This window comes from Balaenoptera physalus (genome assembly GCF_965194825.1).
Source record: "Balaenoptera physalus genome assembly, chromosome: 13".
In the NCBI taxonomy this organism is placed as follows: domain Eukaryota; kingdom Metazoa; phylum Chordata; class Mammalia; order Artiodactyla; family Balaenopteridae; genus Balaenoptera; species Balaenoptera physalus.
This window is the reverse complement of record NC_138892.1, coordinates 102,130,177-102,142,673: the sequence shown is the minus strand read 5'-3', so window position 1 is coordinate 102,142,673 and position 12,497 is coordinate 102,130,177. Positions and strand designations below refer to the sequence as shown.

Sequence of the window (12,497 nt, the reverse complement as noted above, 5' to 3'; positions counted from 1 at the left end):
CTCAAATACCTGCCCGGCCTTTCCATCTGCTTCCCACCACCCCACCCCTTGGCAAAAATCTCGAGGCTATTGGTGGGGTGTCTGTAGGATCCAGGCCATCCCTCCAGCCCGCCCCCAAAAGACACACTCCACATTCGCCGGCAGTAGGTCGGGATTCGGAGAGGTCCCTCCCCGCAGGAGCCCCACCCCTTCCCACCTCCTCGCCCCACTCCTTTCGCCGCGACCGTAGTCTCTCCATTTCCCCCTCCTGGTGTAGTCCTCCCTCCCGCCTCTCGCGCGCTCCCTCCCCTCGCTTTCATCCTCCTATCCCCACCTCTCCAACCTCCGCTTTCATCCTCCTCCCCTCTCCTCTCCTCCCCGCTCCCGCGTGCCCCACCCCTGGGAAGCCCCTCCCGTCGGGCAGCGCCGCTTTATAAGCGGGTTCCCTGGCCGGGGGCGGCAGCGGCTGGTCGGCGGCAGCTCTGCGGGTGCGGGGGCGGCGAGCCGAGGACCGAGCGACCGCGGCCGGAGCGCGCCGGCCACCGCCCGCACCGCCCTTCCGCCCGCCCTCCGGACGGCCGCAGCCCTGCGGGTCTCCGCTCCAGACCCACCCCCGCCCCACCCCGCGCGCCTCTGCCGCCTCTTCCTGAGCCCCAGCTTGCCGAGCGGCCGCCGCTGCCGCTGTCGCCGCCGCCGCCGCCACCGCGCCAGGTTCCGGCCGCGGCCACCCTCCGCCGTCCAGGGCCCTTCCGTCCCGGCCCCGGGACCCCGACTCCCCGCCAGCCCCGGCCCCGGCCCCGGCACCATGTCGGAGAAGAGCGTGGAGGCAGCGGCCGAGTTGAGCGCCAAGGTACGGGCGGGGCCGGCGGCGGCCCGGCCCCCGCACGCCCCCCGGGCTCCGCGCAGTCGTGCGCCCCAGGCCGCCCCCGACGGCCCCAAGCTGCTGCCCGGGTGCGGGGTCCCGGCGGACCCCGCTCCGCCCTCCCCCCGCGCCCCAGCCTGGCGCTGCCTGCCCCGCTTCGCGCGGCTCGCGCCAGCGCCCTCTAGCTTCCCGAGCGCCGTGCGCCCGGCTCCCGGCCTGGCCGCTCCGGCCCCGCGCCGTCCCCACCCCTCTCCGGCCCCGGCTCGCGCGCCTCCACCCCGGCCGGTGACCGTCGGAGCTCTGCGCGTCTCATCTACCCTGCCCCCCCCCCCGCGCCCCTCTCCGGCGCCCCGTCCCCTGTCTTCCCTTCCAGTCTGACCTCACCTTTCCTCCGCTAAGCGGTTTGAGAGCCTCCGGTGTAAACAGGACTCTCCTGGGAGGCTGCTCCTCTCGGCCCCTCCCCTCGAGGCCCGACAGTCTCTTGCTTCTCTCCTCCGACAGCTACTGCCTCTCTTTTCTCCTTCCCTCCTTTCCTTCCATCTTTCGTCCACTGGCCTTCAGCTCTCTTAGTCTCCATAGCCCTCCTCCAGCGTCTCCCCCCACGCTTAAAGAATCTTGAATTCCTAAAAACCAGAAGGGGGCCGGGAACAGCCTTCGAAAAAGCTGGGGCCCAGCATTGCATGGCATTGCATCGCGCCGCCCTTGCTCCCGTCAGCTCCCTCCCTGGCCCCATCCCTTCGGCCTTGCCTCTCTTCCAGCCTTTCTCTAATTTCCCTAGGGAACCTGCTGAGTGTCGCTTGGGGAAATTAATTCGGCCAGGGTTTGGGGGCTGGGAGCCCGACCTTGGGTGGGGGGTGGTTGCTGAGGAGGTCACAGAGGTCTCCTGGAGGCCGGTGAAGTGAAAGGGGGAACCAATGGGACTCGAGGCAGTGGGAGACAGGGGCTCCGTGTGAGATCTGACAAGGTGTGCTGAGCGGCCCTCCGGTGGGCTGTGCGGTGGCATGTGACTTCCCTGAGTAGGTGTCTTTGTATGTCTGAAATCCAGCGAGTGTGTGGGACTGCCCGTGTCAGTTACATGTGTGCGTGTGGAGACGTAGCTGTTCTGGAATCGTGTTGCTGCTTTGTGAGTGCCGAGTGGCTCCACTGTGCTCTTGTGCTGTCTCAAGAGTGTGTGCCAGAATGCCCAAACACCGGGCCGTGTGTCCCCGGATCGCGTGGGCGCCCCTCTGTAGCCGTGTGTGTGAATCAGTGTCAGCCCGTGTCAGTGTGTGTGCCCGTGTTGAGCAAATGAGGCCAGAGAGCAGCCTAGCACAAGACCTAGGTCACATACCCTCCTGGAAAAGGGATCACAGAAGGACAGTGACCAGGAGGACAGGACCAGACAGGGGAGGAGAGGGCCCGGCCCCTTGGACTTTGACCTCTGGTAGACTCCCTCCCTCCCTGGCACTCACTCTCCTTCCCTCCATCAGCCCCGATGAGAAACTCAGGCAGGCCAGGGCCGTGCAGACCTGGCGCTGGGGCCCCCAGAGAGAAGCTGACGATCCCCTGGCTCTCCAGGCCCAGGATGTAGGGGAAAGCCCACCAGGTAGTAGAAATGCCATGCCGACCATGTGGCAGAGAAATGAGGACAGCGAAGTGGCATGAAGAAACCTAGCTGGAGTGAGAGGGGCAAGCGTTGTGCGCTCCCCATAAAGGGAGAAGGGAATTGAGCGTCCCTCCAGGCCAACCACCCAGCACCAAACCTCTCTCCTGTCCCAGCCCTGTTCCAGAAAGGACACACCCTCCCAGGGTGATCTACTCACCCAGAAAACTTCCATCCCCGTGGAATCGGATACACAGAGTTGCACACCAACACCAGATCCGATCCGATCACACAGAGACACCACAGTGCCTGCCAAGGGGTGGGGTAGAGAGAGGACTGGAATCTCAATTGGAAGGGCCGGTGTGGTGTCCCGAGAGAGGGGACTCTTGTGAGCACCTCCCTGGGCCACATCACATCAGGACAAGACATCAAAGGTGTGCCTGCTGGGGTCTTGGGAAGGAGAGAGGGGCCGTGTGGCGGGAGGGGACTCTACACAGGGACCTTCCCCTCTACTTTCCCATCCCGCCCACACAGACCTTGTCTGTCTCTTCGTCCACGTCTACCAGGTCCCAGAGTGTTTCCCTTCCACATTTCCCTTATCCTGCTTCCCCTACATCCCCGCTGGCAACGGTGACTCCTACCCTTCTGCCACACCAGTGCACACACCACACCAGGGCCCACACCACACCAGGGCCCGCACCACACCAGGGCCCGCACCGTGCTGGTGCACGCACCATGGGTGGTCGGGAGGAGGAAACCACCTGCACTGTCTCGGGGCAGGAGTGGGCAGGTGCTAAGGGGCCCTTCCTATTCCTGTAGCCTTGGGCCAGGTACGAGCCTGAGGATTAGGGGGGCACAAAGGCAGAAACAAAGGCTTTCGCAGCTGAGAGGGAAGCTGGGAGGGATGCCCAGGAGAGAGTACTCAGGAGAAGGCCCCAGAGGTAGACAAAAGGCAGAGCAGGGCCGGCAGAGGGAGGGGGCAGGCGAAGGAGGGACCTCCAGAGGGGGTGGGGCGTCAGGGCTGCGAGCAGATGGAGGGGATTTGCTTTGCTGAGCTGAACTCTTCAGCCGGTGAGGTTGGGCAGAACTTGGTGGGGGTGATGAGCGCTTACCTTGGCTGCCTCTTCCCGGGCTTCGTCACTTTTCTCCTCCCTCGAGTCTTGGGGAAGGTGTCTGGTCTCAGCCCCTCTGTGGCTGTGAGGACCCTGGGACCTCTGTTCAGTCTCTAAGCCGCACTGCCCACTTTCTCCATCTCCCACTCCTCTAAAGTCACTGCAGAGGGAGAACCGGGCCTGGAGGGACTTAAGGGCTGCAGATCGTTTGTGGTGAGAGGAAGGTGACCTCTCTCTCTCTTGCAGGACCTAAAGGAGAAGAAAGAGAAGGTGGAGGAGAAGGCAAGCCGGAAAGAGCGAAAGAAAGAAGTGGTGGAGGTGCGGAGGGGTCACCTGCCCACCGTGCCCCCAGCTCCCTTCCTGGGGGCCCCGCCTTTCCCTGACCCCTCCCATCCTCGCCGCCCTGCCCTCAGGCCCCTTACCCTTGGCTGTGACGGTGGGTGGAGGCACAGGGCCACCCTGACACCTCCCTCTCCCCGTCCCGCAGGAGGAGGAGAACGGAGCTGAGGAGGAAGAAGAAACTGCCGAGGATGGCGAGGAGGAAGATGAAGGAGACGAGGAAGGTGGGGAGGGGCAGGGAAGGCTGGGCTCAAAGGAACCGTCAGGGTGGGTTTGAAGAGCTGAAGCAGGGCTGAGGGCCGCCACAGGGGGTCTCTGCTGGAGCTTCCAGCCCTTCCCCAATGACCCATTTCTGGCTCCTCAGATGAGGAAGAAGAAGAAGATGAGGACGAAGGGCCCGCGCTGAAGAGAGCTGCTGAAGAGGAGGTTTGGGCTGGGTTGTGGGCTGAGGGGCTGTCAGGGATGCAGCAGGGCCGGGAGCCCTTTGGATTTGGACCTAGATCCCGGTGGTGCAGGGCGGGGGCTGGAGCAGCACAGAGGGCGGTCCCTCTCCCAGGCGACAGCTACCCCAGCTCTTTCCCTCTCCACAGGACGAAGCGGATCCCAAGCGGCAGAAGACAGAAAACGGGGCTTCGGCATGAGCCCCCTGCCAGTGGGCTGGGGGTGGGAGGCCCCTCGGGGGCCTGGAGGTGAGGGTAGGGACAGCCGAGCACAGCCGCTCTTCACCTGGCTCCCTGCTCTGGGCCCCGCGCCAGAGCTGCCGCCCTCTCTCTCCCCAGCCTTCTCATGCCGCCCCTCCACACACTGCCCCCTCCATCCTCACTGCCATCTTCCACCTCCTGACCTGCTCCATCTGAGCTCCCCAGCTGGTCCCCGGTGGCCCCCTCCCTCTCCCTCCTCTCTTCCTCCATCCCCGCAGCCAACCCCACCCTCCTCTGGGAGCCTCTCCTTCCTAACCTCTGCATCCCAGCCTCACGTCCTGCCCATCCCTACCCTGCCTGATCCCTGGGTCTCCCTCAGATCCCCTTCTCTCAGACAGCGCCAGGCCGGGGTGGGAACAGGGTTGGGGCCGAGCCCCACAGCTGCCCCCCTCCCCTCCCCTTTTTGTATAATTTAATAAAGAAACGGTCGCGCTTCTGTTTTTAACCTGTCTCCTGCTTTCCCGGGCAGAGCGAGGAGGGTGGCCGATGGCACATTCTATCAGGACCCCTCCCCTCTATAAAAAAATCAGCGGCACCCTCCTACCACCCACCCCGCGAGAAGACAAGAGCAGCTACGCTCCGGGTGGACGGGGGGTCGTGGTGTCTTTGAGAGCTGACTCGCGTCCTGGTTTTGGATTCTTGGGGATACTCCTCTCAGCCATACACACACCCTTCCCTGCTAACCCACACCAGGCTAGACACTGCTGAGCCCAGTGGAAAGCTACCAGCCCTATTGTGCTGAACCAGGCAAAGAAACAGCCTCAGAAACAGGAAGTCCCGCCCCTGAAGTGGGAGAGGGCAGGAGACCTGGGTCTCAAGCCTCTTTGGATGGAGTGAGAGTTGCCTGGCACTGAGCAGTGAGCTCCTGGTCAAGCAGGGAGAACTCCAGGACCTCCTGTGGTTCCAGGCCTGCTGCAAGTTCTGGCTCCGCAGGCTGGGTGGCGTGGGGAGCAGGGGTTCCCCCCTGGCCTTCTCAGGCTTCCTTCCTTAGTTCTGCCTCAGTTTTTCCTGAGGGAAGATCCCTGCTGCAAGACTTCTGCATTTTTCCGTATCACCCTTGCCCTCTCTTAGTTCAGAGCCTCTGGATTGGGAGAGCCGGCTGATTACACAGAGGCCTGAGCTGTAGAGGGGTGTGTGTGATTCATCGATACCATTCATCCCCAAAGATGACAAGACACCTGTAACTCACCCGGGGTCAGGATCACACACACAGACACATACACTCACAGCTTTTGTCTTCACACTCCCTGCCTGACCTTGTTTCCTCATGTGTACAATGGGGGATAATATTAGATTTCATGAGTTACTGTACACAAAGTGCCCACTACAATGCCCAGCACATAATGAAGGCACAATACAGTGTAGCTATTCTTTTCCCTGTGGGTGGGGTGCCCTTCAGACCTACCATCTTTTAGGGTACAGTAGAGCTTCTAGGAGTCATTGGATGGGTGGGGAGACAGGTAGACGAAGGTAATGAAGTTCTGGGAAGGTAAGGGAATAAGGGAGGGGATGAGTACCAAGGAAAGGGCTTGCCAAGAAAGTATGACGGGCCTGGGGAGGCAGCTCAGAGATGGGCAAGTGGGTAGTTCAAGGCAGAGAAGGGCAGAAGTTCCTGGGGAAAGAGAACAGTCAAGAGGGTGGGGGAGGAGTGGAGAGGGTGGCGGGGACACCCAGGACTGAGGAAATAAACAAGGGGAGCGCCACCACAGGGGTGGAGGTAATGCTGCTGGGAATCAGCCCCCTCAGACTTTCCACTGCGAAGCGAAACCGTGAGCCCTGGGGTGCTGGGGGGGGCAATGGGGAGGGGAAGTGCAGAAGGTGGAGGGAAGACAGAAGGACAGGGGCCAGGGCCCTGGGAGCAACAGAACGGCCTCTAGCTCAAGACAGCCACCTTACCTCCACTCTGCTCTCTGCCAGCGCCCTGCCCCGTCCCCCGGGACCCCCACCCCACCCTGACTGCACCCTCTGGCTGCCTGATCTGCCGGGCTTTCCTCTAGATTCCAGCCCCTGGTCATTGGTTCCTCCCTCTCTCTCCAGGCCTCCATTCCTCTTTTTCTAGATTCTCTTTCTCCAACACCCTCTTTGCAGAACCTCTCTTTTGAACATCAGTCCTTCCCCACTTTCTGACCTCTTCCCTTTGGAGGGCTGTGTGGCCCAGGCCTCAGAGGAGATGCGGGAGGCTCGGTTCCCGGCCTGGCTGCTTCTGCAACTGCTGTGGGCAGCTGCAGGTAAGGTGGGGACCACCCTCTGGGAGGGTTGACCTCCAGACCCACAGCAGGGGGTGAGAAGGGATTTCTCGATGACCACACAGATGCCAAGGTCCTTAGATTGGGTGGATTCTTCTAACGCCTTTCTTGGGGCAGTCCTTCAGCCCCCAAAGCCTCTCTTAGGTCTCCCCCTTGGCAGGGAAGGGGCAGAAACCCAAGGTCTCCCTCAGCCCTGTTTCTCCCTCAGAAAACAGTGAGGCTCCTTCTCTGCTCTGAAGTCTCTTGGCTCATGGCCCCTCCCCTTGGCCTCTCTTTTCCTCCCCAGTGGAGGCTCCAGACCCTGGGGCAGAGGTCCCGGTGGTGTGGGCCCAGGAGGGGGCTCCTGCCCAGCTCCCCTGCAGCCCCACAATCCCCCTCCAGGATCTCAGCCTTCTGCGAGCAAGACAAGTCACTTGGCAGCATCTACCAGACAGGTATGCACCCCAAACTGCAGCAACAAGACCCCCAGATCCAGCAGTAAAGGCATCCAGACTTCCAGTCCCAGGCCCAAGCCAGCCCTCTGTGTTCTCCCTGGAGCTGTCAGTCCCTCAGAAGCCAGTGGCTCAGCCTCCCCTGCCGCGCAGCCCCCACCCCTGCCCTTCCTCCGAAGCCTGCCCCCCTCACACCTGCATCCCCCAGCACGCCTGCCTCTCTCCGGTGGTGGATGGTGCTGGCCAACCAGAGCAGGGGACGGGACGGTTAGCAGTCCAGAGATCTTCCCTTTGGGTGGGCTTCCTCATCCTCAAAGTGTGGTTGGACGGCCTCTTCCCCGGCGTTTCTTCCCCTCGGATTTCTCAGTCCCATCTCTCTCCTGCCCAGTGAGCCCGCGGCGCTCTCCCCCCGGGGCCTGGGGCCCCGCCGCTACACGGTGCTGAGGCTGGCTCCCGGAGGCCTGCGCGTCGGGAGGCCGCCCCTGCAGCCCCGCGTGCAGCTGGATGAGCGCGGCCTCCAGCGCGGGGACTTCTCGCTGTGGCTGCGCCCGGCCCGACGCGCCGACGCCGGCGAGTACCACGCCGCTGTGCGCCTCGGGGACCGCGCTCTCGCCTGCCGCCTCCGTCTGCGCGTGGGCCAGGCGGCGGGTAGGTGTGGGGGGGGATGGAGGGGGGTAGAAGCGGGGCTAGGAGGAGGGCGCCCCATATCCCGCCTCCCCGGAGGCAGGAAGGGCTGGGCAGAGGCTGGCTGTGCTTCTAAGGATGCGCCCCAGGCCCTGACGGAGAGCCCCGAGGGGCGGAAGGGGCCGGCGAGCCTGCCTGCGGGGTGGAAGGTGCCCCCGGAGAAGCACGTGTGTCGGGGGAGGGCCCGGTGGAGAGATCGTATCACCCCTTGAGCTCCCCTTCCCCGACCCACAGCGGGAGTGCCAGGGTGGAGGAGGGGAGGCACCCCTTCCAGGGGAGAGTGCGGGGCTGGAGTGACTCTGTTCAGACATCTGTAGTCTGTAGCTCAGGGGGTGGGCTTAGTGGGGATCCTCAAGCAAGGCCTGGAGAAGGGGAAGCGTAGACCAAGCCCAGTGAACTGGAGGCAGGGGGCAGGGGAAGTCAGCAGGGGACTCCTGGGCATGCATTTTAAGCACCTCCAGGGGCCAGGCCCTGGGCTGGTTGGGTGGGAGGAGGGCTGGGAGAGAGAAGACAAAGAGATCTACAGCCAGGTGCCTGTTTCCAGGAGCGTCCAGCTTAGTTGGCCTGATGTGTTGGGAAAGTGGGCCTGATCAACCTTCTCTGTCCTTGCCCAGTGACTGCCAGCCGCCTCGGGTCTCTGTGGACCTCCAGTTCCGTCATCTTGAACTGCTCCTTCAGCCGCCCTGATCTCCCAGCCTCTGTGCACTGGTTCCGGGGCCCAGGCAGAGTCCCCGTTCAGGAGTCCCCCCATCACCTCTTAGCCGGAAACTTCCTCTTCCTGCCCCATGTCAGCCCCTTGGACTCTGGGTCCTGGGGCTGCACCCTCACCTACAGAGATGGCTTCAATGTCTCCACCACGTACAGCCTCACTGTTCTGGGTAACTCCTCCAGTCTGCCTTCACACTTGACCACAATCCCTTCCTGCCCCCCTGCCTCCCGTCACCTCCCCCGGACTTATGAGCCCCCAAACCAAGCTGACGGCACCTGTGATTGCTCTGGGCCTCGCTGTCCCACTCCTTTCTCTTTCCCTTTGCAGCCTCTCAGCGGCTTCTCCCTTCCAGCTTTTCCCTTGGTCATCCGGCCTCACTTGCCAGCCTTTGGTCCCCTGCTGGCCCATGCGCACTTGGGGGTTCTGAGTATCCTCAGTTCATCCAACTTATTCTGCTCCTTAGCACTCTTCAGAGCCGGACCACCTCCTGCACCCTTCTTCCTCCCTTCCCTGCAGACCTAGCGCTCCAGCCCCTTTGTAACTTGGGGCTCCCTTTTCTTTGCAGGCCTGGAGCCCCCAGTCCCTCTGACAGTGTACGCTGGAGCCGGTTCCAGGGTGGAGCTGCCCTGCCGCCTGCCTCTGGGTGTGGAGACCCAGTCTTCCCTCACTGCCACGTGGGCCCCTCCTGGGGGAGGCCCCGACCTCCTGGTGGCTGGAGACCATGGCAACTTTACCCTTCTACTAGAGGCTGTGGGCCAGGCCCAGGCTGGGACCTACACCTGCCGCGTCCACCTGCAGGGGCAGCAGCTCAGTGCCACTGTCACTTTGGCAGTCATCACAGGTCAGCCCCAGGTGGGAAAGGACAGGAAGGGAAGGCTAGCTGGGCAAAGACTGGGCAAGTCTGCCTCATGATGCCAGGCCACTGGGCACAAGTTGCAGGGGGATGCCCCTTGTGGCCTCCTCTTTTCTCGCCCCCATATAACAAACAGAAACTGAAAATCTCCCCTGAGTCACTGGATGAATGTTCCACTCTTCTGTAAGGGACTCCCCTGCTCTGAATTGGGGGGAGGGTCAGAGAAGTTAGAAGGAGAGGTGGCAAAAGTTTGAATGGTTCAAGAGAAGTGGAATATAGTTCAAGAATCCTTGCCCACTTTGGAGCCAGGGCCTGGGTTAAAGTTGCGGGAAGTGGCCTGGACTGGGGAGGAATGAATAAATCCGTCCCTTAGTCAGCAAATATTTACTGAGCGAGGGCTTTTCAAGATAGTATAAAACAAACATAGAAGAAAAAACCAAACAAACTCAGAAAATATGGGTTGATTGTTTGGTAGCTATCACCACTTGGTTGTGTCTGCCGTACTCACCTATGCCACTAAATAGTAGCACCGCATAGTAGGCGCTTAATAATGTATATTGGTTGAATGAATAAATGAACCTGCCAACAACACATCTCCTGAAGACCAGTGCTGGATTTCCACTTGCTTCCCACTTATCTCTACATAGATATGGTACCCACGCCTCAGTCTCACTCTGAGCCCCATCTTTTCCTCGCACCCAATCCTCTTGCTAAGTCACCTTCCCGTCAGTAACTCCACTCATGTCCTACTCATCCTCAGCTTCCTCCTTCCCAGTCAGTTATCACAGCCTACCAATTCTTTCTGTCCAAGGTCTTCTTGAGGGTCAACTGTCTTGAGTCAGTTTTCCAAGCTATCTGCATGACAGCTCAACGGGAGAGAGATTGTTGCCCCTGTTTTACAGAGAAGGAACTTTCCCAAAGTCACAGAGCTGGGAAGTGCCAGACTTGGGGCTAAACTCAGGTGTCTGTGCCAGCAAACCTTCAGGGGCTTGTACACCATGCTCAGCTCCAGGCCGTTCATCAATTTTCTCCTCCTGCCCATCCCCACCGCACAGCTTCGAGATGATCTGTCTCTAGATCGGTTGGTCTGTTCTCTAGACATTCAGAAATGGGGATAGAATTCATTTGGGGGACACAGATGTGAGCCACAGCATGGAAGCAGGAAAAGTGCAAGGTCTCCAGGGGGCCAACTCACCTGAACGATGGGGGTTCTGAGCATTTGAGTAGAAAGTCATGGAAACGAATCTGAAATATTTGTCATGTGATCCTTCCGGCCAGTTTGAGTTTGAACAGTCCCCCGAAGGCAGTAGGGAGCCTGGAAAGTTTGGGGGCAGCACAGTGATCTGACCAGAGCTTTGTCTTGATAAGATTAATTTGGCCATGACCCTGATCTCCTCCCCTCAGTCTCACCCAATCAGAGCCCAGGTGAGTCAAGGCGACTGAGACTTGGGAGTTGAGCCTATGCTTTCATGTAAGAGGGTCAGGGCCCCAAAAGATCTCTTCCCTCTAATTTTTTCAGTGACTCCCAAATCCCATGGATTACCTGGCAGCCTGAGAAAACTGCTTTGTGAGGTGACTCCAGCATCTGGACAAGAACACTTTGTGTGGAGCCCCCTGGACGAGCGGTCTCGCAGGACCTCTCCAGGCCCCTGGCTGCTGATGCCGGAGGCCAGGCTCCTTTCTCAGCCCTGGCAGTGCCGCCTGTACCAGGGGCAGAGGCTTCTCGGGACCGCGGTATACCTCGCTGAGCTGTCTCGCCCAGGTCCGAGACCCCACAGCACCATAGCCCCAACTCCAGACCAGTCACCTCCATCCCACTTCCAGACCTCCTCCCCACACCACGCCCCGTCCCCGCTCTTTCTCTCCAGCCAGGGAGCTGACCTCCAGCTCTTGTCTAGGCCTGACCCACTTCTGCCAATAATTAGCTGAGTGACCCTGGACAAGTCCCTTAAACTCTCTGGGTCTCATTGTCGGTAACATATCGGGGGGGTATGGCAAGGTGCCTTCCAGCCATGACCCTATGGCTGTTGCAATCCTGACCTCTCTCCGTAGGTGCCCAACGTTCCGGGAGAGCCCCGGGGGCCCGGAAAACAGGCCACCTCCCTCTCCTCATCCTTGGTATCCTCTTCCTGCTCGTGTTGGTGACTGGAGCCTTTAGCTTTCACCTTTGGAGAAGACGGGTGAGCCGGGAGCCCCCCTCCCCAGTCCTCGGTGTGCTGTCTGGCACCCCTTCCTCAGGTAGATGAGCAAGGTTGACCCCTGAACTTGCCCTCAGAGCCCCCTCTCCATGAACCTCTGCACTCCAGGGACCCCTTGTGCCTGAAGAAACCAAAGGAGGCTCGGAGGGGCTGAGAGAAGGCCTGGGACCATATGGGCAGGGAGGGGCCTGGGAAGGAATAGCTTATTCCCTCTCCCTTCCCCCTCCTCTTTCTCCTACCCTCCGTGTCTGGCTTCCCACAGTGGCGACCAAGAAGATTCTCTGCCTTAGAGCATGGGACTCACCCACCTCAGGCTCAGAGCAAGATAGAGGATCCGGAGCCCGAGCCGGAGCCCGAGCCGGAGCCCGAGCCGGAGCCCGAGCCGGAGCCCGAGCCCGAGCCGCAGCCGCAGCTGAAGCAGCCCTGAGCTGGAGCCGGGCAGCCCCTGCATCTCCGCAGTTCAGTGCAAATAAACTCCCCGTCAGCAGCAAGCCTGAGTCTGGCCCCTTCTTGCCCAGGGAAGGTTCTGTCTCTCCCCAGCCTCTGGGGCTCCCTTCTCACACCCTGGCCTTCTGACCTACTTTCCCCAGGCAGTCTTGCATCTTCCCCTTTTCCGTTCCTGGTTTCTTCGTGATTCTTTCTTCCTGGTCTCTCTCTTGCTCTTTCTTTCTCCGGGGGAGTCGTTTTCCTGAAGGTCCGAGCAGCCCTCACCTCTCACCCCTCCAGCCCTCTCCTCCGTCCTGCTCACGTTGCTCTGGCTGCCCGCTTTCCTTTCTATTTTGCTCCTCTGGCCCACCCCAC

General features: G+C 61.1%; 2 protein-coding genes across 6 annotated transcripts; both read left to right on the top strand.

Annotated features, from left to right (window-relative positions):
• Positions 1-266: 266 nt before the first annotated feature.
• Positions 267-5,020, top strand: PTMS (parathymosin). Its single transcript, XM_082420418.1, has 5 exons — positions 267-829; positions 3,782-3,853; positions 4,023-4,098; positions 4,239-4,300; positions 4,465-5,020. The coding sequence occupies exons 1-5, from the start codon at positions 785-787 to the stop codon at positions 4,513-4,515; spliced, it is 306 nt and encodes a 101-aa protein (XP_082276544.1). The 5' UTR covers positions 267-784; the 3' UTR covers positions 4,516-5,020.
• Positions 5,021-5,151: 131 nt separating this feature from the next.
• LAG3 (lymphocyte activating 3) lies at positions 5,152-12,285 on the top strand. Of its 5 annotated transcripts, none has more exons than XM_082420246.1 (8): positions 5,152-6,803; positions 7,108-7,255; positions 7,641-7,900; positions 8,551-8,814; positions 9,211-9,486; positions 11,018-11,260; positions 11,551-11,736; positions 11,959-12,285. In XM_082420246.1, the coding sequence occupies exons 1-8, from the start codon at positions 6,746-6,748 to the stop codon at positions 12,270-12,272; spliced, it is 1,749 nt and encodes a 582-aa protein (XP_082276372.1). In that variant the 5' UTR covers positions 5,152-6,745; the 3' UTR covers positions 12,273-12,285. The 5 variants fall into 5 exon arrangements, with proteins under 5 accessions (XP_082276372.1, XP_082276373.1, XP_082276376.1 ...); XM_082420247.1 differs by having other exon boundaries at positions 11,551-11,678; positions 11,959-12,187; XM_082420250.1 differs by having other exon boundaries at positions 7,108-7,360; positions 11,551-11,678; positions 11,959-12,187.
• The last annotated feature ends 212 nt before the right edge of the window (positions 12,286-12,497 follow it).

What these genes read in the sequence shown, in the direction of transcription:
- PTMS (XM_082420418.1), top strand. Translation starts at nt 785, where the DNA reads ATGTCGGAGAAGAGCGTGGAGGCAGCGGCCGAGTTGAGCGCCAAG. An exon ending in CGGCCGAGTTGAGCGCCAAG is followed by an intron (nt 830 to 3,781) that starts GTACGGGCGGGG and finishes TCTCTCTTGCAG; the next exon opens with GACCTAAAGGAGAAGAAAGA. An exon ending in GAAAGAAAGAAGTGGTGGAG is followed by an intron (nt 3,854 to 4,022) that starts GTGCGGAGGGGT and finishes CCCGTCCCGCAG; the next exon opens with GAGGAGGAGAACGGAGCTGA.
- LAG3 (XM_082420246.1), top strand. Translation starts at nt 6,746, where the DNA reads ATGCGGGAGGCTCGGTTCCCGGCCTGGCTGCTTCTGCAACTGCTGTGG. An exon ending in TGGCAGCATCTACCAGACAG is followed by an intron (nt 7,256 to 7,640) that starts GTATGCACCCCA and finishes TCTCCTGCCCAG; the next exon opens with TGAGCCCGCGGCGCTCTCCC. An exon ending in GTACAGCCTCACTGTTCTGG is followed by an intron (nt 8,815 to 9,210) that starts GTAACTCCTCCA and finishes TTTTCTTTGCAG; the next exon opens with GCCTGGAGCCCCCAGTCCCT.